Consider the following 27,734-nt stretch of genomic DNA (forward strand, 5'->3'; position numbering starts at 1 on the left):
ACTTGTTTTAGTGTTTCATTTAAAATAAAATAAAAATTGAATTAAATGTATGCATTTAGCAGACGCTTTTATCCAAAGCAACTTACAGTGCATTCAGGCTATTAATTTTTATTTAGCAATAATAAAGTATATATTTTGTAATGTTTTTATAAGATGGTTCTTTGGTATCTGTGTGGATTTTCATTATTTTTATTTTTGTGTGTGTGTGTGTGTGTGTGTGAACGCAGCCTCCCACCAGCCCTGCCGTTCTGCAGAGTTCATGTGCAGCAGTGGCATGTGTATCAATGCAGGCTGGAGGTGTGACGGAGAATTCGACTGCGATGACCAATCAGATGAAAAGAACTGCAGTGAGTAGCTGTTTATTGTAGTATTTGTGTGTGTGTGTGTGTGTGTGTGTGTGTGAGTGGATTTCCCATCCGTCACACGCCTCTTTCTCACCATCAGGTACATCGATGTGCATGGCTGAACAGTTTCGCTGTACGTCTGGTCGATGTGTGCGGCTGTCATGGCGCTGTGATGGGGAGGATGACTGCTCTGATAACAGTGATGAAGAGGGCTGTGAAAAGACAGGCAAGGAACATAGAAGCCAATTTATACTTTTTAACTCTTAAAGGAATAGTTAACCCAAAAATGAAAACTTGCTGAACATGTCCTAGGATGCCCTCAGGTCATCCAAGATATAGATGAGTTTGTTTCTTCATCAGATTTGGAGAAATGTAGCATTCCATCACTTGCTCAACAATGGATCATCTGCAGTGAATGGGTGCCGTCAGAATGAGAGTCAACTGATAAAAACATTACAATAATCCACAAGTAATCCACTTCACTTCAGTCCATCAGTTAAGAATCAAATCCATCATTAAGATGTTTTAAGCTTCAAGCCTTCACTTTCCAGCTAAAATATTATGAGTCCATAATAACGCTTCCACCAGTGAAAAAGTTGTCTGGTAAAAAAAACATATGTGGGTGAATTTTGATATAAGCGACAATAGGTGACTGACTTTTTATTTTTGCCAGAAGCAATGGTTTGTAGTTAAAAAGTATTAATGATAGATTTGGTTTTTTTTTTGCTTCACAAGCTGTTAACTGATGGTTTGGTTTGGTGTGAATTATTGTGATGTTTTTATCAGATGTTTGGACTCGCATTCTGACGGCACCCATTCACTGCAGAGAAACCATCGCTGAGACACTGTGATTCTAAATTTCTCCCCAAATCTGCCCAAAATAGACTTAGTATATATAGATCAAATGAAATGGATTTTTTTCAATTGTTCAGATTATTTATAAGATCTAGTAATGAATGTGCCTACATGCTGTGCTTTGGGACAACAAAAGGATGCACATTTTGTTAAAACAGGTTAAAAGTGATGTTTTTAAGAATTTAATATTTGCACCTGCTGTGCATAGTTATGGTTTCTAAAAAGTCTGCTTGGATTGTTTTTATAATGTGTAGAAAACATATTCATATTTTTGATGTAAAAGAGTTATTCACATTTTATTTGCCTTTTTATGATATTATATTTTTTTTTACATTCTCCTTCGTAGAAACTCCTCCATGTGCGTCGGATCAGTTCCTGTGTGGAAATGGCCGCTGTATTGGCCAGCGTAAGGTTTGTAATGATGTCAAGGACTGTGAAGACGGGACTGATGAGCATCCACACCAGGACTGTCGTGAGTCTAAAAATGCACTATTACATGCAGTACCCCTGAGATTTGACAAAAGATTAGTAGGGGTAGTTCCTCTGTGATTGATCTTATTCTATCCTCTTTTCTTTGTTAACATTGCCTGTGTGTGTTTATAGGCTCCAAGTCGAGTGAAGAGAACTGCAATGTTAACAATGGAGGCTGCTCACAGAAATGCCAGATGTCTCGAGGTCTGGTGCAGTGCACTTGTCACACCGGCTACACATTAACACAGGACGGGAAGGCATGCAGAGGTGAGGCCAAAGACAAGAGGGGAAAACAAAGGACAGTTACAAAATGAGAAGACAGCAGAAAAGATTGTTAAGACAAGTCCAAAGGGACAAACTTTTGAACAGGATTGCCAGTTTTATTAACCCGTTTCTTATGGGAAAATAGATACATCATCTGAAATATTGTCTGTTATCTTTATTTTTTATTTTATTTAACGATCAAACATTTAATTAGAAATTTTTTTTTACCCACTTTAGTAGGACTTAAGTACATACTTACAATTACTTCTATTGTCTTTAAAATACGGTTAGTGCTGAAGTTACTGACAATCATTGATGATAAACTAAAATATACTTTAATGTAAATTCTATTGAAACTTCATATATCTAAATATATTTGTAATTACACATTTGTAATGATGAAATTGCCATTTTAATACATTTAAAATGTATTCTATAATATCAAATGAAACATTGCAGTTTAAATTATAATAAGGTACTTTACCTGTGCTTTATTATGTTAGTCAATACATCAAAGTGAACAACAAAATATTTTTAAAACAATTTAACATGTACTTTAAAGTAAACCTTTAATGTTACCATTACAAATTGCACTTTTTAAAAGTGTACTTAAGTGTGTAAAGGAACGTAATCATGCAATGTCTTTTATTTTGTAAATATATTATCTGCAGTGTTTTTTAAAAATACACTTAAGTTTTGAAGTACATTAAAAGTGGACTCAATACAATTAAGTGAATTAAGAATCTAACTTGTAAAACTTTTGCACGGTACTGTATATTTATTTCACAAGCACAAGAGTGTAAGAAGTGTGACAGTTTAATTTTAGGAGCTTAAGTGGTCACTTAAGTGGTTTCTTTTATGAAAACGTATCCATTTGTTTTTTTATTAAGTGTAGAAATCCAGGGATATCTCTGGCTTTTCTACATTGTTCACCACAGTGTAATTAGATATTGTTGCAAGTTCTAAATTGTTAAAGGTTAAACTGACTAATAAATGTTTTTATGTGATGTATTTAATTACTCTAAAACTTTCCTGTGTCTGTGGTCTGAATGAAGATGTTGATGAGTGTGCAGATGAAGGTTATTGTAGTCAAGGCTGTACCAACATAGAAGGAGGATTTCACTGCTGGTGTGTGCAAGGTTACGAGCTTCGACCTGACAAACGCAGCTGCAAAGCTTTGGGTGAGGCTGAATCTCTTCTGTGAAAGCAGCAAAAAGTTGGTGATTTTGTAACTAGGATGACTAATTTAAAAGAAACTGTTCTCTACTTGCAGGTCCAGAACCGGTTTTGTTGTTTGCGAATCGTATTGATATCCGTCAGGTTCTGCCGCACCGCTCAGAATACACATTATTACTGAATAATCTGGAAAACGCCATCGCATTGGACTTTCATCATAGCGAAGAGCTGGTGTTCTGGTCAGATGTGACACTGGACCGTATCATGAGAGCCAGTCTGAACGGTAGTAATGTTGAGGAGGTCGTGTCCACGGGTCTCGAGAGCCCAGGTACGGCGAGATTTTCACTGATTTATGACTATTCCCAATTAGCTGAATATAAAAAGCAAGATGCAACAAAAATGAAAAGACACTTATAGTCAACATGCCATGGACACAGTGTACATAAGAGTGTAGACCGCTGCATTGATTATAACTGGAGTTCAGACTCCTACTAAACTGCAGCTATACATTAAACAGTCTAAAGTAGTCAGTGACAATTTCAGTGTTAATGGAAGCGTTCCAGGATCATTATGTTGCTCACTTTAAGTAGAATTTGTTCAAGGTTTGAATAACAGTTTTGTTCTTTATGCTGCTTGGTTAAAGGCATAGTTCGCTCAAAAATAAAACGTCTGCTGTCATTTTGCTCACACTCAGGTTGTTCAAAACCTATATGAAACTTTTTCTTCTGCGGATTTATTTTGAAGAATGTTTTGGTCAAACAGTTGCTAGATTCCATCGACTTCCATGTTTTTTTCTTTTTTTTTTTCTCCATACTATGGAAGTCAATGTATACCAGCAGCTTTCTTCATCTGTTTTAAGCAGAAGAAAGAAATTTATACTGGATTCAAATAACCTGAGCGCGAGCAAATGATGACAGAATTTAAATTTTGAGAGAGCTATACCTTTAACCATTGAGTTTGACAGTTTAGGTTTTGATATACAGACTTATAAAGCAGCATTAAAGTCACCCAGGAACAGTTCTTGGTTTATTTTTAATGCTTTTGTAGCTTAGATTAAAACAATAAATAATTGCATGCAATTTCCCAACACAAAACAAGACTTTTATAAAAACTCAGACTAATGAAATTAGGTAAAACAACAACCAAAATCTCTCTCTCTCTCTCTCTCTCTCTCTCTCTCTCTCTATATATATATATATATATATATATATATATATATATATATATATATATATATATATATATATATATATATATGTCTAAAACATGTATTACAGAGTGATTTTTAACTAAATGATAGATTAGGGATGTCAAATGTAAATTTAATGCTTTGGCAAGGAAACAAGGATAATACATAACGTGTAGAAGCAATAATAGTTTTTTCCCCGTATTATTATTCGTAGGTGGTCTGGCCATAGACTGGATTCATAATAAGCTCTACTGGACTGACTCAGGGACGTCTCGTATCGAAGTGGCCAATCTGGACGGCACACAGCGTAAAGTGCTTTTATGGCAGAGGATGGAGAAACCCCGTGCCATCGCTGTGCACCCCATGGAAGGGTAAATATTCTGACTGTTGTTTCATTTGAATAATACTATAATTTGCAAATAATGCGGTTTTTCAGAAGGGTTTTCAGCACAGTCTTTTCACAGTTAATACTCAATACTGATTTTGGACTGGGTAGGAAGTCTTGTGTTCTAAGAGTTACAGTATTTTCATAGTACCCCTCGAGGAAAAGAAGTGCAATGTATTATTGAATGTGTATACTTTAAATATTAAAAGTTTTTTTTGTTGCACTTTCTTTTTTAAGGTGCCTTTGTTACAGTGTAATTATATATTAAAGCACTGTTATTAAGTAACTACATGTATTTACTATATGGTTAGGATTAGGATTTGGCTTAGTGTTACTTGCATGTAATTATGCGTAATTTATTGATATTATAGTAGTACGTACATGTAACGTGTAACAAGAACACCTTAAAATAAAGTGTTATTGTATATTTTTATAATCTGTGCTTGAAGATATTTTCATATGAATAATAGACCACTTAAGTGACTTAAAGACACTTTCTTAACACACACAAGTACACTTTTAAAAAATACCTTTATAATGTCACATGAAAACTTTTACATGAAAATGTTAGTACATTTTAAATAATTGTTTTAATACTGTTTGGTTGTGCTTTAAAGTACACTTATTCTGATTTTAAATGACATACCAAAGCACATGTAAAGCACTTGATTGTCATTTCAGCTGTAGTGTGTCATTCAGTTTTACATAAAACATATTTTAAACATACTAAAGTACAACTTCATAATTACAAATGTCCAATTCTCAACATATTTTTTAAACACAACACTTTATCATAAACTCTCTCAGAAGTAAAGATGGGCAGAGGCTCTCCAATCTGTGAAAGACTGCGTAAAAAAATTGTGGAAAACTTTAAAAACAATGTTCCTCAACGTCAAATTGCAAAGGCTTTGCAAATCTCATCATCTACAGTGCATAACATCATCAAAAGATTCAGAGAAACTGGAGAAATCTCTGTGCGTAAGGGACAAGGCCGGAGACCTTTATTGGATGCCCGTGGTCTTCGGGCTCTCAGACGACACTGCATCACTCATCGGCATGATTGTGTCAATGACATTACTAAATGGGCCCAGGAATACTTTCAGAAACCACTGTCGGTAAACACAATCCGCCGTGCCATCAGCAGATGCCAACTAAAGCTCTATCATGCAAAAAGGAAGCCATATGTGAACATGGTCCAGAAGCGCCGTCGTGTCCTGTGGGCCAAGGCTCATTTAAAATGGACTATTTCAAAGTGGAATAGTGTTTTATGGTCAGACGAGTCCAAATTTGACATTCTTGTTGGAAATCACGGACGCCGTGTCCTCCGGGCTAAAGAGGAGGGAGACCTTCCAGCATGTTATCAGCGTTCAGTTCAAAAGCCAGCATCTCTGATGGTATGGGGGTGCATAAGTGCATACGGTATGGGCAGCTTGCATGTTTTGGAAGGCTCTGTGAATGCTGAAAGGTATATAAAGGTTTTAGAGCAACATATGCTTCCCTCCAAACAACGTCTATTTCAGGGAAGGCCTTGTTTATTTCAGCAGGACAATGCAAAACCACATACTGCAGCTATAACAACAGCATGGCTTCGTCGTAGAAGAGTCCGGGTGCTAACCTGGCCTGCCTGCAGTCCAGATCTTTCACCTATAGAGAACATTTGGCGCATCATTAAACGAAAAATACGTCAAAGACGACCACGAACTCTTCAGCAGCTGGAAATCTATATAAGGCAAGAATGGGACCAAATTCCAACAGCAAAACTCCAGCAACTCATAGCCTCAATGCCCAGACGTCTTCAAACTGTTTTGAAAAGAAAAGGAGATGCTACACCATGGTAAACATGCCCCGTCCCAACTATTTTGAGACCTGTAGCAGAAATCAAAATTGAAATGAGCTCATTTTGTGCATAAAATTGTAAACTTTCTCAGTTTAAACATTTGCTATGTTATCTATGTTCTATTGTGAATAAAATATTGGCTCATGTGATCTGAAAGTCTTTTAGTTTTCATTTTATTAAAATTTAAAAAACGTCCCAACTTTTCCGGAATTCGGGTTGTACTTTAAAATAAATACTTTTAAGTGTACCTCTCTTTTAAAACCGACATCAGATTCTTTACTAATTTTTGGACCCCTTTATTTTATGTGCATGCAAATTCTGTACATTTTATGATTTGAAGCACTGAAAATTGTCACTGGAACCTCTTTGTTCTTTTGCATTGGGAAAATCCTCTCTTGTGACCAGTTGTTGTTGTTCTGTAATAAGCAATGGTAAGCAGAGCATGAAACCATTCTGGTGACTTCTGGCTAAACTTCATAACTCAATTTGCTTCTAATCACAAAGGCTGGGCAAAAATTTCATCCAGGGACTGTCACAAGGCTTGAGTTGCAGCCGACGCTCATCATGGCTCTTTGTCATAGAGGAACAAGATTTAGCCCTTGTTTTCGACCGGCTGTGTGTCCACTGATTCTTACGCACAGATGCATGCAGATCTAGCTGTATGTGAGAAATAATAAGCCTTGGAAAAAAGCCCTATCCATTTTACTGATGGATAAAATGCATGGCACTGTTCTTCAAAAGCACTTATTTTATTAACCTAAATAAAGAGTGGACAATAAATTCTGTCAAAGATGTGAGAAAGATCTCTATCCAATGTTATGTTGTTATCAAAAAGAACAATAATTGTTTGCTTTGTTGTATCCATGGCTGGATAATAATATAAGCATTTCTAATTGCTTATACTCTCTTTAGGAAGATTTACTGGACCGATTGGGGAAATATGCCATGCATTGAATATGCCAACATGGATGGCTCTAATCGCAAAATAATTGCGGATACGCACCTCTTCTGGCCAAATGGACTTACCATTGACTACGCCAGTCACCGTATGTACTGGGTGGACGCCAAACACCACGTCATTGAAAGAGCTGACCTGGATGGGAAGAACAGAAAGGCTGTCATCAGCCAAGGTAAAAAATAAATTCTTTAATTTCTCTTATGCTCGCAAAGGCTGTATTGATTTGATCATAAATACAATATGTAATTTATAGCTGAGATGAAAGCTGAATTTTCAGCATAATTACTGCAGTCTTCAGTGTCACATGATCCTTCAGAAATCATTCTAATATGATGATTTGCTGCTCAAGAAACATTTCTGATTATTATCAATGTTGAAAATAGTTGTGCTGCTTTATATTTTATGGAAACCGTGATGGATGTTATTTTTCAGGATTCTTTGGTCAATAAAGTAAAAGAACAGCATTTATTTGAAATATAAATCACTGAAGACTGGAGGAATGATGCTGAAAATACAGCTTTGCATCACAAAAATAAATTATATTTTACTATATATTCAAATATAAAAGTTATTTGAAATTGTAATATATCACATTATTAGTGATTACTGAAATAATGAAAAAATACATCCCTGGTGAGCAGAAGAGACTTAAAAAACAGTAAAATAATCTTAACTATTCCATTTGCTTTGTGTGTGTGTGTGTATAGAAATATATAGAATAAACTAGGTCTGTTTAATTTTACAAAAATCTAATTTAAATTACATTTTTAAAATGCAGGTTAACTAACAATTTGTAGTAATTTTTTCAGAAAAAAGGGTTTACGACATCTCAATTCATCTTACGGACAAATTATTTAAAAATGTTTTTGTTATTTTAAAACATTGCACATTCATTCTATTATCGATACAGTTTTTCAACAGCTTCACAGATTTGCAAAGATAGATAAGTTAAAGGTCAGATTTTTCCCCTGTAGCATTCTGTAGTATTTTAGTCAGGAGTGTCTGATGAATAAATTCAGTTTTATGTCAGATTTGTGATGGAGTGCAACCAACGGTCTTTCTAAATAGAACACTAGAAAGAAAGCCTAAGCCTCAGGGTTTTGCAGGAACAAAATACCTGTGCACCTGGGAAAGGTGGGGGAATATTTAGACCTGAAAACCGAGCTCTTAAAAACTAAAGCACAGATTTGCTTACAGTGGTAAATGACAGATTTACTAGGGAGAGAGGCACCAACCAGCATTATAAAAAAACCAGGGTGCACACACGGAGAAAAGATATGTTGACTGGAAAAAAAAAGATCAAAAGTGAATGATGATTGAGATGACAAGAGAAGGTACCAGCAAGGAGGGGGACGGCAGATGGCAGTGGAGCTGGGAACAAAAGATAAAAAAGAGAAGAAAAAAAGCAAACAAGCCTTCTAACTCCAACCTAGCCTTGCTTCTCTACAAAGATAAGATCACAAAACCACCCCACGCTGTGTGTGTACACCTGGGGAAGGGTGAAAGGTGCCGAAAAGGCGGGAGATACAGACAGGGTGGTTACACGCCTATAGTCTGGCAGAGGGCCATGTTTAAAGTAAAAGCCAGATTAAACCCCAAGCTGCTCTTTTACAATGAGGGTTCTAAAAGGATTTTTTTCTCAGTGATGCCACTGAAGAGGAGTTATGGAACCTATAGAACCTTCCAGTGATCAGTTCTTTAAAAAACTGTTTTATTGGTTAATTAAAAAATCTTTACACTATAAAGAACCTTTTATGGAATGGAAAGCTTCCATGCACTATTAAAAATGAAGGTTCCAAAAAAACGGGTTTGTGCAACAGTGCCATACAGAACATCTCAGTCATGATTTCTTGAGAATGAAATGAGACACTGCATCGTCTAGAGGTTGCTATGGGGTAACGCCTTCTGCATGACAGGTGTCTGAAGCATACATCTAAACACGACAATAACTTTGGCCGGCGACAGCCTATGATGTCATTTCCCAGCATGATTACAGTATAAAAGGGTGCCGGGAGTACATGTCATCCGCTTCTTTGTCTGAAGCTTGCGTCCAAAGCATGGCAAGGGAACCAAAAGATGCAATGTCTCGTTCCCTTCTTAAGGAAACATGATTACATATATAACATGAGATGCCCCCTATCGAGGGAACTTCAAACTGTGTCCTCTATAGGTTGCTATGGGGAATGGTATACCTATGCCACCATGGGGAGTGCATGCCAAAAACCACGTTGAACGCTAAGTACCAACTCTATTATAGCAATGGGATTTGTCCCAAGGACGCCTTGATGGCTTTCAGTGACATTATCCCCTTCTAATCAGGGAAGCAGCAAGCGGCCAAAATATCTGATGTCACTGTCACAGAGCTCAAAGAGCAGAGGGCTCGTCCCTTGGCTAAGAGGGAGGAACTCAGCTTAACCAAAGCGAGCAATAGCCCAGGGGCAAAGTACCTAGCTCTCAAGTAGTGAGATGGACTCACATAAGCTACCCAGGGCCGGTGAGCTCATAAAACACCCTCCCGCAGTGAGGGGAGCACAGCCATGTCCGGGGAGCAGATTGACCAGAAATGGGATCCATCTTAAAAAGGGATCACGCATTCCAACAGGGAATAACAGGGTCCTAGCATAGAGGCAACTGACCAAGGAGGCAACAGGGACTTGCCTAACAACTCAGTATTGTTGCATATGGAGTTCTCGGGAGCAGTGCTCTTGGCTCACAAGCTGAGGTGGGCCCGCAAAGTGGGAGCGATACGCTCATAGATAACCCTCAAAGTGAGGGGAGCATTTCTCAGCTCGAGCAGAAAGCAGTGCTAAATTTGAAGGGGCAGTCTAGAAGGGCCCAATGAGAGTCTCTCTATCTCGATAGCATGGATCCCGTTTAACCAGACCCAAAGAGAACCTGTAGAAACAACGGGACCCAATAACCCCTTTCATGCATGAAGAGCTACTGCTCTTCAGAGCCAGAGCACTCAGGAAAGGTTTTCGCAGAAATGCATCTCACTCCTAACCAACTAGGGAGGATCTCGCAGTGGCCCAGCGACTTGGTTGCATGGTCCAGTAAACATGAAGCCAAAGATACAGGGCTAAAAACATCATAGGTCCAGCATGAGAGACTGCAATGCAAGCGCAGGAGGCCCCTACCTAACCTCATCAGGTGGGTGGTTTTATGGAAATGAAGGGAAGGAAGATGAGAGCAGATGTTTAATACCCTCAGAGGGAGGTAAGTAGATGTTTCAAGGTTTACTCCGGTGCCTACGAAGGTGTTGGGAATGCCTCATCTGGATCACCTACCTTAAGTCTCGCCTCCAGCCCCAGACAGCATGACCACACCCAACTTTGGGTACAAGAGCACCAGCTCAGTTCAGGGCCAAGCATCAAGGAGGCTTGCAAGCCAACACTTGAGAACAGAGAGTCATACAACCCTGAATGAAAGTAAAGGTTTCAGAAATAGGCTCCCGGAGTGCAGTATAATGTGGTTATCTGATAAGGACATGATATAAATCATCTAACAACTGCAGATAGATATCAACATCATACAATACCTATATAACCAGAAGGAAATCACTGATAGGAAAGATTTTCCAGTCAGATGCTTTCCATGTTCTGCCCATCAACCATGTAACGTGGCCAATGGGCAGAGAATTCTCTGCGCAACAGAAACATGCAGCATGCATTTAACTCCCGCAGGAGCTAAACACACTCTGCCCACATGCTAGATTACTTTGGAAATCAAGTGAGAATGGAAACGGCTGCCGTGAATGCGTTGCTATTCTCGCAAGAAGCAAACGCACTCATGCAAAAGCTATACGAACTTGGGTAAATTGTGAAGCACAAGCCCTCTCCTCATGAGTTGATGGCATTCAATTCATGCTTATCCCTCACAAGAAAAAAAGCAATGAATGCAGATTGCATTGAACTCCCTCGAGAGCTTAACGCGCTTGCTCTTTACCACACACAACACGCGAAATGTTGTGAAACTGAGGGTATCAGAGCAAAGCCTCTGGCGAGAGAACATGCCCTCCTAGTCGTGCTTAGCTTATCGCTAACATAAATGGTCAGTGTAGATGAATGTAGAGGATGACGTGTTCTCCAGGCGCCCTTTTATACTGTGAACGTGCCAGGTAATGACATAATAGGCTGTTGCCGGCCAATGTTATTGTCGTGTTTAGATGTATGCTTCAGACAACGGTCACGCTGAAGGCATTCCCCCATAGCGACCTCTAGAGGACACAGTTCGAATTTCCATTCTCAGGAAACCATGGTTACATCCATAAACGATGTTCTATATGGCACTGTAGCATAAACCGTGTTTTTTTTTTTTTTTTTTTTCTATTTCATTGGGGTTTTTAGGAGCATGTCCTAACCAGCTTTGAGAAAATCATAAATGTTCCGACCATCTGCAGTGAACTCCCCCTCCCCCACCTCAAATAGACTGTTACTCGGAGGGAAAGATTTCTAATCCCTGAAGGATGGAAAGTAGCTAATTAGTGGTTTGAAAGTAGTTTACCTCTGCCAGTCTGCTTTATATACAAATTTGATGTTTTCTTTTCAAATTTCATCCAAAATCCCAACAGAGCCTTGTGAAAAAGAAGTAAGCTTAAGCATACTTTCAAAAAGAGTACTTTTTATGGAAATAAAGTGTGAAAGGAATGTAATGTTTTCAGGCACTTGCATGTTAATTACAGTTAAATATGTATATTAAATGCAGTTAGACTTTTGAGTGCTTTTTTTTTTTTTTAAGTAGGACTTAATTATACGTATGTCTTTATGTAATTTCATAGTTACTAACTGTAGCCTTTGAAATAAGGTTAAAGTACTGCTGAATGTGCCGACAAGCATTTATGGTTAACTAAAATTTCTTACTGAAACCTGAATGTCATGTATTTAAATGTATTTGTAAGTACACATTTGTATTGATGAATTTGCATTTTAAAAGATACATTAAAAGATATTACCTTTAAAAAAATTATATTGAATAACACATTACAGTCAAAAATAAGATCAAGTACTTTACATGAGCTTTAATATTTTAGTCAACATTAAAAATAGTGTTCTTTTAAGCACGACAAAATAATCTTGATTAAAAATCCACTCAAGTCAAACTTTTAATTTGATATTACTGCAGAAGTTTAGCTGCTAAAGTATTAATGATGGTTGTTATTAGACACAGACACGTGCTTGGCACATTTAATGATGTCACAGCTGTGTTTATGGAGTATTTTGCAACAGCTTAGAATGCATCATAATTAAGGACTGGAACTGCTTGAGCTTTGTACTGCTGTTGTTAATCATTATGTTTTACACAATATGAATGCATTTTAGAGTACAGAGTCTGAATATATATATATATATATATATGTGAACTTTTCCCTCTGCCAGGTCTTCCACATCCTTTTGCCATCACGGTGTTTGAAGACAGTCTGTACTGGACTGACTGGCACACCAAGAGTATCAACAGTGCAAACAAGTTTACTGGCAAGAACCAAGAGGTCATCCGAAACAAGCTGCACTTTCCCATGGACATCCACACCCTGCACCCACAGAGACAGCCTGCAGGTTAACTAATCATAAAATCCCTATTACTCGTAGTATAGTATACAAGGTTTACAAATGCAAATAAAATTTAACTAAATGCAACCTAGGCTTATTGATGCCACCCCCCCCTCCCCCAACCACTTCATTCCGTTTCACACAAATTATGATTACAGTGGTAGATTATTCATTAATAAAGGCTTATTTTAATTCCTTGGACAATACTATGTTGTGAGCTTTAACCATAGCGCATGATGTGTAAATTAATACATTTTGATGTTTTCACCATAAAGCCAGCTCCATATTTGGCTTCGCTGATGTAGTAAACTTGCTTGATCGTGCACCCGGTGCAACATTGAACTTGAGATGTGGCACATTTGGAAACTAGTCTAACTATCCGGTTAGGTTTCATGTAAGGTCATTTTTAAACATGAAAAAGTACTAACCTTTTATTACTATATTTACCACAAATAACATAAAACATTGCTAAATCCATGTTAATCTGATTCTGATAAAACTGAACATGCTTTTAGTGCCTCCCACTGGTCATTTCATTTTGAAAGTATTACGAAATGAGCATGAAGCAACATGATTTATGCAGCAATGTTGCCACAGTCATGTTTTTCCACTGACCCGGTGTCAATTATGGTAATTTTTAAAGCATTATTTTTTTTTTTCTCTTTTTATGTTTAGGTGGGAGAAACCACTGTGGGAGCAATAATGGAGGCTGCAGTCACCTGTGTCTTCCAAGCAATAAGACCTATACCTGTGCGTGTCCTACTGGCTTTAAAAAGGTGGACCACTATAACTGTGCCCAGAGTGAGTACTGCTTGTTTTAGTTATTTATCCATGATTTATATTTATCCTACTTTCGTGCTACAACAGTATCCCTTCACCTTAAGGGTACAGGGTAAGGGTATTTTTGTCCTATCATAACAAACATTAATGGAAAGCTTATTTATTCAGCTTTCAGATGATGTACTGTAGAAATCTCCATTTAAAAAAATTGACCCTTATGACTGGTTTTGTGGTCCAGGGTCACATAATTTATTTAACAAATCAAGCTATATTTGTAATTTTTCTTTTCACATTGAACAAATTTCTGATTTTGTGACATGTATGTACTCATAAACTTCTTAAATCTGAAGAACTGACAGGAGACCTTTGGTCTTTGATCAGGTCTTGACAAGTTCCTGCTTTTTACCCGAAGGACGGACATCCGTCGAATCAGCTTTGACAGTGAAGACAAGCTGGACGACGTCATTCCACTGGCTGATATTCGAAACGCAGTGGCCCTGGACTGGGACTCTAGTGAGCATTATATATACTGGACTGATGTCACCACTGATTCCATCAACAGAGCAAAATGGGATGGAAGCAAACAGGAGGTTAGCAGGAATTTAGCCTGAGACACAAAGATCAGATTTTAAGATCAGATTGACACTGTTGGGCAGTGTTGTGTAAAAAAAAGAAAAAAACACACACACACACAGGTCTTTTCATGCCATAACTGTTGGGTATCTAGTGTATGAATTATTAATAAACTAGAATATTATAAGGAGAAATGTGTAAAACACTGACCTCTGGAAAAACAAACTAGCAAACACCAAAAAAAAATCCTCCCTTATGTAGTAGGTAGTTGTACTGTACTGTCATGTAATATGACAGATGATATTCATGTTGCTTGCAGGTTGTGGTGGACACCAGTTTGGAAAGCCCTGCAGGTCTAGCCATCGATTGGCTTACACACAAACTATACTGGACTGATGCAGGTACTGATCTATTATTAATTCATCTTTCAGTTCCTAGCCCCAGATCTACAGTGTATGCCTATTTTCATGTAATAATTTCCATTGTTTTTATTCCATTTAAAACCAAAGACACACACTACAAGACAAATCATTTGTTTAGTTCTCCCTTGCCTCTTCTCACTCCGTTTTCTTAATTCATTGAATGTAGATGCTGGTAGTGTAACTACAGTATACTCTGAGTCTCATGCTAGAAGAGCAGTGACAGGCTTGTGCTGCAGTCTGGAGTTTCATGCCAACTAGATATTCAGTTTTTCCAGTGTTATTTAGAAAATACTTGTTTTCATAACTCTTTTAGGCACAGATCGGATTGAAGTTTCAAACACGAATGGAAGCATGCGCACAGTTCTGATCTGGGAGAACCTCGACCGTCCCCGGGACATTGTCGTTGACCCGATCGGAGGGTAGGTGTTATACAGTGTCCTTTACAAATGCAGATGGTTTTATATGACTTATATATTTGTGCCCGTCTGACCATCAAACGGTCTTATTAATAATGGAAAAGGGGCGTTTTCAACAACAGAGCTAATTGCTGATTTGTGCGAGTCAACAGTCTTTTGTCACACCTCATTACTTTATTGGGTCCTTCCTATGGTTATTAATAAGTATAGGAAGTAACCTCTGTTTTAAATCCCAGTGAATCAGCAAGTTAAGGTTTTTTTTTTTTTTTTTTACCTGTTGAGTGTTAACCGTGCAAATATATATATATATATATATATTTTTTTTTTCGACAAAAATAATACATTTAGCAGATTCTTCCTAAGCGACTTGCATTGCATTTAAGGTTTGCACTTTATCTATTCTTTCTTTCCCTGGGATTCGAACCCATGACCTACTTTTTGAGCTACGGGAATGATCTAAACATTTTAAAACTTAAAATAAAAAATTAGGTTGCAATAATAGTGACACAATATTCTTGAAATTGTACAAAATGTACGTAAATTAAAGGTTACATTTTTGTGAATATTTTGAATGATACTTAAAGGAATAGTTCACCACAAAAATGAAATATTTTTATTTACTCAGTTTCAGTTTATGTCCGTTTATTTCTTATGTTGAACACACACACATACACAGATATTTTGAAGAAGCAAACAGTTGTTAGCACCCATTGTCTTCTGTAGTAAGGAAATAAATACTATTTCTGTATTTAGCAGACGCTTTTTTTTTTTACTATTGAAGTCAATGGGGACCATCAACCGTTTGATTACCAGCATTCTTCAAAACATCTTTTATGTTCAACATAAGAAACTCATACAGGCTGATGATGGAGTTTTCATTTTTGAGATGCACTATTTTCCTTTTCAGACTTAAAGTAAAAATCTTAGCCTTTTTATCAAAGGTGCCAATATAAATGGAGAATGCTTTATATACTGTTTGACAGTATTACAAGTAGTAGTAGCTGTAGAGGTTTACATAATATAAAGAAATGATACATAACCGCTTTGTTTTGCCTCACAATAGATTAATGTACTGGACAGACTGGGGTGCCAATCCTAAAATTGAGCGTGCTGGAATGGACGCATCCAACCGTACAGTTATCATCTCAACAAACCTGACCTGGCCTAATGGATTGGCAATAGACTATAGTACTGAGCGGCTGTACTGGGCCGATGCTAGCATTAAGACCATTGAGTATGGCAACTTCGATGGATCAGGCAGACAGGTAGACACAAGTTAAACTTATTTGCAGTTTATTCCCTCTAAGGTTAGATATTTATTCATTCTTATCCATTGAAGGTGTTGATTGGCACTCAGTTGCCTCATCCGTTTGGGTTGACGCTCCATGAAGACAGAATTTATTGGACCGACTGGCAATCCAAGAGCATCCAAAGTGCAGACAAGCTCACTGGTTTGGACCGAAGAACTCTTGCAGAAAACCTTGAAAACCTCATGGACATTCACATGTTCCACCATCACAGAACTACAGGTAAAACATCACCGGAGACTGTCTCTGTTGTGTATTAATGATACTGGTGGCAAATACGATATACAGTTTGGACATATTGTAGCTTTGTCAGTGTAGCCTTTGGGTGCTTTATAATGAGTTCACTTTAAAACAACAACCACAGATTTTCTGTTATTAAAATAAAAGGCCACTTAAGTGACTTAAAGAGACATTTGGGTGACTGTTTCTTAACGCACTTAAGTACACTTTGAAAAAAGTGCCCTTTGTAATAATGTCAACTGAAAAGTTTTAATTTAAAGTGCATTTTAAATCATCGTTTTAATAATCTATTGTCGTGCTTTAAAGTACTTATTGTGATGTGTTGACTGACTGACATACTAAAGCACATGTAAATTACTTAACTATAATTTTAACTTAAGGGTTATTCTATATCTACAGTAAGTGTATTTTAAATGAATTGCAACTTCATCAGTACAAATGTGCAAATACAAATAATAGCATGACATACAAATTTCAATAGAAATGGCATTAAAGTATATTTTAATTCAGCTCTCTGTTTTTCATTCTGTTGCAATTGACATGCAGTTAAGTATCTGAAAACACTACATTAAATTGCTCTTTTGTAAATCCTTATAGTTGTATTTTCATTTATTTTATTTTTTTATTGGCTTTGTTTTATGATAAAATACAATTTATCGGATTCAGATTATAGTCATTGTTTTAATTCAGTCAGGTTAGATTAGCGGTTTTAAGTATATTTAAAGATGTGTTGCATCTGTGTTATAATATTTCAGTGTAGGGGATTTTTTCAGGGTTGCCAATAGATTAAAATAATTGATAATAAATAAATTATTGATTTATTGGGGGGGGGGGGGGGGGGGCTCGCAACAATATAAAAGAACATTTTGGGATCCCCAAAGTACCTTTCAGTAAACCACTCTTAAAATAATATTTTTTTATTAGTGCAAAGAACATTTTAATAATCTAAAGAGCAGTTTTCCACTATAAAGAACCTTTTTGTGCAATTGAAAGTTTCCATGTATGTTAAAGGTTCTTCATGGATCCATTGATGCCAAAGCAGGACCTTTATTTCAAGAGCATCAATAATTTTTTGTTGTACACTCAGCACATCAAATTAGGTAAAATGTCTTACAAGTATGCAATAAAAATGAATTAATTTAAACATAATTCATTTTCAAGTTAGCAGTTAGCAGCCCTCTTCTTTTTCCTGTTGACAACTGAAATTCACACGCATGCCTAGCAGATATGTGTTAAAGAGGAATGTGACTCTCTGTCGTATCGGATGTCTTGGGTTTTCAGACAGCGGATTAAGGCCAGCGGTAACTGATCTTCAGTATGGAGTCTCATTGGTGTATAATGATCCACTGAGACACCCAGAGGCCCGTTATCTGTTACATCTGATTGAACGGCCATTTCTAGCCCCCTCTCTCACCTGTCTCCACTCTTTCTGCTTTTTGTCTATAGCCCAGACACCCTGTTCGGTGAATAATGGTGGCTGCAGTCACCTTTGCCTCCTGGCTCCTGCTCCTAAAGCCTCAAGCTGTGCGTGTCCCACTGGTATCAACCTTCAGGCGGACGGCAAGACTTGCACTCACGGTAATGCTGCTAAGTCCATGCTTCTCTACCCGTCTCGAATATCTAAGAAACCAGCAATAACTTCTCATTCAGTAGCCATATCTCCACAATTGACTTGAAATATAATGAAATGGCCACAGGTGTTCTTTGCTTTTGGGATTCCAGGTGACAGTTCAGTCCGTGGTTTTTGTTGCATCTTTGAAATTTGAGGCTCATTTTGAGTCGCCTCAGGGGTTTAGGGGTACACACCGTAATGATGTGTCAGTGGTGATGATGTCATGGGGCATTTCATTTGCTTTCCCGTACAATTCAATAGGGGATTTGTCTCTTTTTGTGCACTTAATTGCTCAGGGGTGGGGATCTCTGGCCCTTCAGGGATATTTAGTCTTGGACGACTTAATGCATTTTCATTGTGAAAATAGTTATCTGATTGACAAAGGCTATTTACAGTAGCTCTGCCCACCAAAATGACAAAAGAAACCATGAGGTTAACTGGGACGGTAACATGGAGAGTAAAAGTGCTGGTGTTCGGTAATATGATATATGATATAATGCATAGCATTGTTATCAGGGTACTTTAAAATACAGTGAATAATTCTATACACCTTATTATGAATTGTTTAGACTTTTAGAACACATTTTTAGAATGCATTGTTTTCATCAACAGGTTTTAATTTAACAACATGAAAATATATATTTTTTAAAATGGATAGACGCAACCTTTTATCTAAAATTAGACTTATTATTTCAGAATTTTGACTTTTTATCTCATAATTAGGACTTCTCATAATTTTAACTTAATATGTAAACATTTTGACAGTTTTTTTCAATAAAGTATATCATAATTTTGACTTTATCTCAGAATATTACATATTAACTCATTATGTTGAGATACTAATTATGTAATAATTAAATTTGAAAAGAACTTCTTATGGGGTAAGAAGTTGAAATTGTGTCTTTAAAAGTCGAAGTTCTGCCATACTAAGTTGAAGTAATGACACTGTTATAATTATGAGATTAAAAATAAAAATAGATATAAATAGTATTTTATTGCCTTTTTATTTCGTAATTTTGACTTTGTATGTCAGAACTTTGACTTTTTTTGGCATAATTTCATCTGTGACATGATAAAGTAAAAATTTACTTCTCTTAATTATTACATTTTAAGTCATAATTAGGACTTCACAAAGCATGCTTTTTTTTCTTGCACAGTGGAAATGGGCTTCAATATTAAAGCTGAAATTGCATGTGATGTGGTGAATGGTGGCGGTACGTTGATTGGATGCACTGGTGCATCACCTGTAATGTGTGTAGCTTATATTGTTACCATGCTCTAAACTAGCTACTATTTTTACTTCGTGCAAATAGCCTATGCCTGTAAAATGGTCTCTTCACTGAGTTAGTTTGCACTGAGAAAGGGAAGTTTTATTTTTTGGGTTTGTGTATTGAGGGAACCCAAGCCATATGAGGAATGTTTGGAGCTGTGTTTTTCAGACAAGAGTTGGGCAGAATGAACACTGTGGTCGTCCAGGTTAATGCCAAAATGTGATGTAGCATGTGAATCATACAGTACATCTTTATAGTGAGGTCGTTAAAAGCTTGCATATGCAGCCTGAACTACCAGATGTGTTTACACTTGACCAAGTCATGGCTTAAATGCATGTCAAACCATTTCCTAAAGAGGTTTGAGCAGTCTGTCGGGTTATAGTCTGTCTAGAAAGTCTCGGAAAGCCTTTTACGTTTTGTCTTTTCTTGAATGGATAGCTGTCCACATTTTGAAAAAGCATGGTGTACTGGTATATTGTCCTTTTTGGAACTTAAATATACATCATCTTCTACTTTTGTTGAGTGGAATAAAGACACACCCTTTGTGTTTCACAGAATAAAGAATATAGTTTGTTTGTTTGGAACATCATGAGGGAAAGTCAGTGCATGTGCTTCCACCCATGCATTTTTGTGAGTGCTCTTTGGGATGCTGCATTAAAAAATGCTGGATGGGAGTCTTAAAATGGAATTCACATAGTAAAAGAAAAAAGGTAAATGGAAACGCATTTATTGAAAAAATTCCTCAATGCACAGCAAAAAGTTCACGTGACTTTGCCTCAATAGATCATGTAATGTACTACCCACACGATGTATCTCCTTTCAGAACCATTTCGCAAGATTGTGTTCCCAAACATCAAGCATCCAAATGCAAGATAACATGACAGCATTTGTATTTGTTTAGAAAAAAAGAAAATTCACAGGCTTCCTTACTTACGCTTTATTTTTGTATTGCTGATATTTTGCTGCATTTTCCCAGAAAGAGATCTTTTTTTGTTCTCTTTATCACATGTGATGGAAACTGCTTTATTTGCAAATGTTTTATGCAAAATTCAAATTTTCTTTGCCGAAGCTTAATTCGCAATTTTGCATGAAAACATTATTGATGCTGTTTATGATGGATGTTCATTTCTGAGTGAAATGTTCCTTTCGAAATCCTTCATTATTCTCTCTCACAGCAATGAACAGCTTCCTGGTCTTTGCCCGGCGGACGGACGTCAGAATGATTTCTTTGGACATCCCGTACTTCGCTGATGTGGTTCTGCCAGTCAGTGTGTCTATGAAGAACACCATTGCCATTGGAGTGGATGCAGTAGAAGGTCTGAGGAAATTCTAAATGTAAAGACACTTTCACTCATGATGTTCATTTAGGGAACATCATTATAAATGTTTTCCTGCTCTTGCAGGTAAAGTGTACTGGTCAGACAGTACATTAAAGAAAATCAGCAGAGCCAATATCAATGGTTCAGAATATGAGGACATTATTTCAACTGGTAAGGAGTCTACAGTTAACCTCAAAACTGCTTACTGTAATCGTATTCCTTTTATCAAATCCCTCAACTCATTGCAAGTGGTTCTTCCACTCTTTCAGGTCTGATGACCACAGATGGTCTTGCAGTGGATTCAGTGGGCAGGAAAATCTACTGGACGGACACGGGGACGAACCGCATTGAGGTGGCTAATCTCAATGGCTCCATGAGAAAAGTGCTTGTGTGGCAGAACCTGGACAGCCCTCGTGCCATTGCCCTGTTTCATGAGATGGGGTAAACCAATTGCCCTTTTCACTCGGTCATTGCAGGCTAGGATTTACTTGACTCGTAGATAGTAGGCTATGTGTCATTCACCATATACCCTTGAGAAAAACTTCTATTAACTTTTATTAAAAGAATATACTTAAGTATGAACTGAATGCAGTGTTTTTTTCAGACATGTTAAATTAAATGTAAATCAAAATTGAATGATGATGTATTATAGTTAAAATTTATATTAAATACATTTAGCTGAACTTTAGAGTGCTTTTAAACCATTTAAAAAGGACTTAAGCATAAATTAATGTGTAATTACATACGTTATTTCTTTTATTGATTTTGAAATATGGTTAAAGTGCTGTTTAATGTACTGATGGTAAAATATACTCATGCAATTTTTATCTAAACTTGTGTCAAGTATTTAAATATATTTCTAATGTCTATTGTAATTTTAAAATACTACGAATGCACTACAGTTAAAATCAAGCATGTCAATCAAGCATAAAATTATTTGCATGTGCTTTTGTATGTTAGTCAACACATCAAAATAAATGTACTTTATAGCATGACAAAAATACGGAAGTTCTAAGCGGCCATGCATTATAATTTTTTTTCCTTTTTGTTTTCTCGTTATAGCGACTTAATTTTCTCGTTATCTCGACATAACGAAAGTCGTTTTCTCGTTATAACGACTTATTTTGCTCATTATCTCGACATAACGAAAGTGTTTTTTCTCGCTATAATGACATGACAGTTTTACTGTTGCTATAGTAACGAACTCAACTTTGACAGGCATCTGATGGACAACCATGCAGGCGCTCTTACTGTAGCATATATTTCAGCAAATTTTGCTTTGCCTAGGTAATAACGTCTACAATACTGTACATAAATAAAGGCTGATCAATCACTGTTGATTTTTCCAGAGACAGTACACCAAACGTTTTGTTTGTGTAATTAATATGTTTAAATGGCAACACCGCGAACACAGACGGAGCGCCTTCAGAAGGATGCAGAACTATTCTAAGATCTTGAGCTGCTTGGATTAAACTCACTTTTAATTTTCCATTTATTTGAAATAAAATTATATATAATTTGTCATTTTTATTAGTCATTATATGCTGTGGCAGATATCATGTGCGTTACAAGCTTCTGTTTGAAAAGATCGTTCATGTGCAGTGTATGTGTGTGTTCAGAAAAAAACGATTACAACATTATAGAACAAAACTGAATTAAATTAGCCTATGCATTTTACACATACATCACATTTCTCATCAATATGGTTAACAATAAAGATTAATAATAAGGGAAAAAAGCACATCACAAATAGCCTACACCGTTAAATCCTGTCCTACTGTAGATGCACAGAACATTTCCGCTTATTATCTACCTAATCATGTGCCAAGAAGCACAAATAAAGATATAGGTGCAAACAGAATACAGTGACGTCAACCTTGGTTTTGATAAGCAGTTATTTTATGACCCAGAACGCGTTGGTGAAACTCTTAATACTTAATACACAAAATAATCATGTTGATTAAAGCATTTAACATTTATGAATTAATTAAATGTTAGTAATGAACAAGACTGCACAAATTATGGCGATCACGAGTAAGGTCCGCGTACAGTAAAGTGGACAGTGTACAACTCCCCATCAGTTATACTCAGCTCTATAGTGCCACCTGCTGGCGCAGTTTTGTAACTTATTAGAGAAAATTAAGTCATTATAACGAGAAAACGGCTTTCGTTATGTCGAGATAACGAGAAAATTTAGTCGTTATAAAGAGAAAACAAAAAGGAAAAAAACTATAAAGCATGGCCGCTTAGAACTTCCGTACAAAAATGTACTAGAAAAGCATTTAATTTGCTATTATAAAGTGCACTTTTTAAAAGTGTACTTAAGTGTGTTAAGAAACGTTCATTAAAGTTTCACTCTTTAAGTCACTTAAGTGGCCTTTTATTTCATTAATATATTATCTGCAAGTACAATGTTTTAGGTATTTGGTGCTCATTTAATACAAAAAAGTGCAGTGATTTTTTTAGAAATGTAGAACTGAATGAGCAAATGAACGAGTGAGGACTTCTGAGGCAGGTGGAATTTATCATAACTTTATTAATATTCTGGTCTTTTAATGCATTTGATTGGACAGTCTAATGATTTTTTGGTTAAGAAGATAGAGAGACTGCAGCAAATTTTGTCAAAACACTAGCATATAGATGACGTCCATGCTAATAGACAGATTTAATTTCCATAAAAGGTCCAGGAGTCAGTTGCAAGAAACACAATTAATGGCTAATGGTTTTCATAACTTGCAAGGCTTCTTGCAGATGAGCTCAGGTACAGTATGTGATGATTAATAATATAAAAATCTTCTGTAGGTACATGTACTGGACCGACTGGGGTGAGCATGCCAAGCTGGAGCGCTCCAGTATGGATGGTTCAGATCGCGTGGTTCTGATAAATAACAATCTGGGCTGGCCTAATGGACTGGCTGTGGACAGAGCTGGATCACAGCTGCTATGGGCCGATGCTCATACGGAGGTTGGTGTGACCTGAAGAGTGTTTTAAGGATGTAATACACTACACAACTTTTGGGCGAAATGACACTGGCTGACCAGTATCTGCAGACTGGCACTGATTTCTGTAGCCAGAGTTGACCGATTTCTCAAAATTGCTTGGTGTATTAGGTACACAGACTCTGATTCCATCCAGTCATTTATATTTTAACTGCAGTTAATTTCAGATTTAAAAAAAAAAAAATTATTATTATTATTTTATTGATTGACAGCGCTTATTTTAACCCTTTAAAGCATCAAATTTGAAATAATAATAATAAAAAAACTTAAACTTTAGACAGAATTTTAAAAATGCTGATATTTTTATTGTCAAAAAGTACATGGACTGACAGACGGATGGATGATAGATGGATGATTGATAGATGGATGATTGACGGATTGATGGATGGATGGATTGATTAGTGGATGGATGAATGGGATAGATAGATAATTACATTTTCCTTCAAGAGGAATAAGAAAACCCATGTAAATGCATGCTGGTTAAATGGAAATAATCTGGTTTTCCATTAGCGGATAGAAGCATCTGATCTCAATGGTTCAAATCGGAGGACCCTGGTGTCCCCCGTCCAGCACCCGTACGGTCTCACTCTGCTAGGGCCGCACATGTACTGGACAGACTGGCAGAGTCGCAGTATTCATAGAGCGGACAAGGACACTGGAGCAAACACCATCACCGTCCGCTCCAACTTACCCGGCCTCATGGACATCCAGGCTGTTGACCGGGCAAGAGCTTTAGGTCATTATTGTTTATTTAATATTTTCATTCTCTAAGCATTTTGAATCCTTTATTGCTAAATAGTGCCTTATGTTTCAAAAGAGCAATAAAGTAAGTTCCAAAAACAAATTCCTGTTTTAAGACCAAAATGTATTTGTTTTGTAACCAGTGTTGTTAGTGTACACTAAAAATATTAACAATTGTTAAACGTCAATTAAAATAAAGCTGAAAACAAATAAAGTATAAATATTGAATGAAAAACTTAAAACTTGAAAATTATAAATGTTGTTAATGAACTAAAATTGGACGTTTTATTTCAACTAAATAAAATCATTTTAAGTTGAAGTACTAAAATGTGTGAAACTAAAATAGAAATGAATATTAATTTTATCTAAATAGAAATAATAAGGACTAATCAAAATTACCAAAAGCACATACAAATACTAAAACATGAACAAAAATAAATAAAATTAAAATATAAAAATAAAAGCTAATGGTAAATGTTTGCCACAGAACATATGAATAAACAAATAAGGCTTTTTGTTCTTCAGAATTCACAAATCAAATTGTGAGATAATCTCTTTTTATAAAGATATTTACTTGCAATTCTAAAAAATAAATCAGAAATTACAAATATATATTCAGAATTCAGACTTTATCTCAAATCGCAATCTGCTGATTCAAACTTTTTTCTCTGAATGCAGAAGTTTATATTTTAGTTTACATTTGTCTGTTTCCCTGTTTCATGAAATAAAATATTAATTTGTAAATGCGACTTTGTCATCTCACAGAGTTGACCTTTTGTTCTTGCAGTTTCAAGATTACTCTGCAATTACTCTTGTTCTTCTTCTTTTTTTTTTTATCCTGTGACTGAAACAAGCTTCCATAATAAATATAATAGTGTATGGATATTACTAAAAACTTCACAGGTGTGCAGTACACTCTCTTTTGTTACAGAAAGTGTCTGCTTAATGTCAGATAACCATTAACCACTTAGTCTTCATGAACATTTGTATCTATTTTCCAGTAAACCATTATAACAATGATCTTTAAGTACTTAAATAGTAGGTAATTGGTGAATAATCATGTGAATTCAAAGGCTTAGCAGAGCTTGGCATATAATAATACAAAAATGATGTAATCTTCTGGCATAATCGTCCTTCCTCTCCCTGCAGGCTTCAATAAATGTGGCAGGAGAAACGGTGGCTGCTCTCACCTGTGTCTGCCGCGGCATAATGTGACGTCTTGTGCGTGTCCCACTGGTATTCTGCTGAGAAGTGATGGGAGATCATGTGACAATTTGCCTGAAACATTCCTGCTCTTTTCAAATCGTGTCAGTGTTCGAAGAATCTCTCTAGACACTAATGACCACACAGACGTGACCGTGCCTGTGCCCGAGCTGCATAATGTGATTTCTTTGGACTATGACAGCGTGGAGAGAAAACTTTACTACACGGATGTGTCTCTGGATGTTATAAGGTATGCGTCTTACAACATATTAATATTAAAATACTAAAAAACTAATATTACAATTAATTAGTTTTGAAAAAGCGTGCCTAATTGGATTGAATGTACACTTGCGCTCTTACAAAGAGTATTTAAAAAAAACACAACTGTATACTTGCATATATTATTAATTCATTTAAAGGTATGGCTATGTTTCTTAACACTTGAGTACTCTTTTAAAAGTACATATTATAACTACACTTGTGACCCTGGACCACAAAACCAGTCTTAAGTCATTTTTTTTTAATTGAGATTTATACATCATCTGAAAGCTGAGTAAATCAGCTTTCCATATGGTTTGTTAGAAGGACAATATTCGGCTGAGATACAAATCTTTGAAAATCTGGAAAGTGAGGGTGCAAAAAAATCTAAATACAGAGAAAATCACCTTTAAAGTCCAAGTGAAGTTCTTGGCAATGCAAATTTCTAATAAAAAATTAAGTTTTTATATATTTAAGTGGGAAATGTACAAAATATCTTTGCATTAGTGTCAAGCATAGGCGGAAATCGCGGGGGTGGGGGGGGGGGGTGGGGGTGGGATGGGTTAACTTATGTTAGATTATATATATATATATAGTTTTTTTCCTATGAAATATTTTGTTCTTTCAGGCGGGTGAATTTAGACGGCAGCAGTATGGAAACTGTGATCAGTCAGGGTCTGAAGACGACTGATGGACTTGCTGTTGACTGGGTGGCACGTAACATGTACTGGACAGACACTGGTCGTAACACCATTGAAGTGGCTCAATTAGATGGTACGTCTCGGAAAGTTCTGGTCAATAACAGTCTGGACGAACCAAGAGCCATCGCTGTGTTTCCTAGCAAGGGGTGAGAGCAGAAAACTCATTATCAGTTCATTGCAGTGTTGTTGCTTTATGTATTTCTTTGCGAAGAGAAAATTAATCCTGAAAAGTGTATAAATCCTTTAGTCTATTTCTAAAAGGATTGTTTTACACAGTGTTTGTAGTTTCCATATGTTTTTTTGTACTTGTATATCATTTATATTTATTGTATATTTATTATTATTATTTTATATAGACAGGTGGTGGTGGGGATGAGGAGGGCCAAAGAAAATTTGTAAAAATGTAACATTAGATTTTACTACATTTTGTTTTTTTAATGGTTACACATTTTATTATTACAATTTTAATATTTCTTTATGCATCGTTAAAACTCACACATAATCTGCATATTTACACTGGCAGTCCAGGATGTGAAATGGCCAGTCTCTCTTGAAATAGCACTCAGTTTTTAAGAGTTGGCAAAAATAAAATAGAGGTTGTGGGGGGAAAATATACAAAATATCGAAATAAGTGGTATCTGCAGAGAAATGATTTTAGAGCTTTTTTGAGTATTAACTTTTCTGAGCCACTTTTCATGACTTTAGCCAATTGATCTCATTATTCATGAATAACTAAACAGTTCCCAACAATTTTTAACAGTATAATCACCAGTGTAGTTCATTACATTAACTTCCTTTAAGCTCGTACAGTTTGATAGCCAGAGTGTGTTTAAGACTTTTGTCTTCATTTAGAACAATAGTTTTAA

General features: G+C 36.3%; 1 protein-coding gene across 4 annotated transcripts in view; it reads left to right on the forward strand.

Moving 5' to 3' along the window:
• lrp4 (low density lipoprotein receptor-related protein 4) overlaps positions 1-27,734 on the forward strand; it is an 81,606-nt gene that overhangs the window by 43,799 nt on the left and 10,073 nt on the right. For all 4 annotated transcript variants that reach the window (XM_059539174.1, XM_059539183.1, XM_059539199.1 and 1 more), the window contains exons 7-29: positions 228-347; positions 445-570; positions 1,546-1,671; positions 1,803-1,937; positions 2,990-3,115; positions 3,208-3,438; positions 4,514-4,670; positions 7,434-7,651; positions 12,855-13,031; positions 13,701-13,826; positions 14,187-14,395; positions 14,698-14,779; positions 15,114-15,219; positions 16,280-16,481; positions 16,556-16,745; positions 18,210-18,341; positions 20,822-20,962; positions 21,050-21,136; positions 21,235-21,406; positions 23,768-23,930; positions 24,476-24,701; positions 25,856-26,159; positions 26,796-27,014. In XM_059539174.1, the coding sequence (XP_059395157.1) occupies positions 228-347; positions 445-570; positions 1,546-1,671; positions 1,803-1,937; positions 2,990-3,115; positions 3,208-3,438; positions 4,514-4,670; positions 7,434-7,651; positions 12,855-13,031; positions 13,701-13,826; positions 14,187-14,395; positions 14,698-14,779; positions 15,114-15,219; positions 16,280-16,481; positions 16,556-16,745; positions 18,210-18,341; positions 20,822-20,962; positions 21,050-21,136; positions 21,235-21,406; positions 23,768-23,930; positions 24,476-24,701; positions 25,856-26,159; positions 26,796-27,014 (3,775 nt within the window). The remainder of the gene's footprint in view (positions 1-227; positions 348-444; positions 571-1,545; positions 1,672-1,802; positions 1,938-2,989; positions 3,116-3,207; positions 3,439-4,513; positions 4,671-7,433; positions 7,652-12,854; positions 13,032-13,700; positions 13,827-14,186; positions 14,396-14,697; positions 14,780-15,113; positions 15,220-16,279; positions 16,482-16,555; positions 16,746-18,209; positions 18,342-20,821; positions 20,963-21,049; positions 21,137-21,234; positions 21,407-23,767; positions 23,931-24,475; positions 24,702-25,855; positions 26,160-26,795; positions 27,015-27,734) is intronic.

This window comes from Carassius carassius, chromosome 3, assembly GCF_963082965.1.
Source record: "Carassius carassius chromosome 3, fCarCar2.1, whole genome shotgun sequence".
NCBI lineage: Eukaryota > Metazoa > Chordata > Actinopteri > Cypriniformes > Cyprinidae > Carassius > Carassius carassius.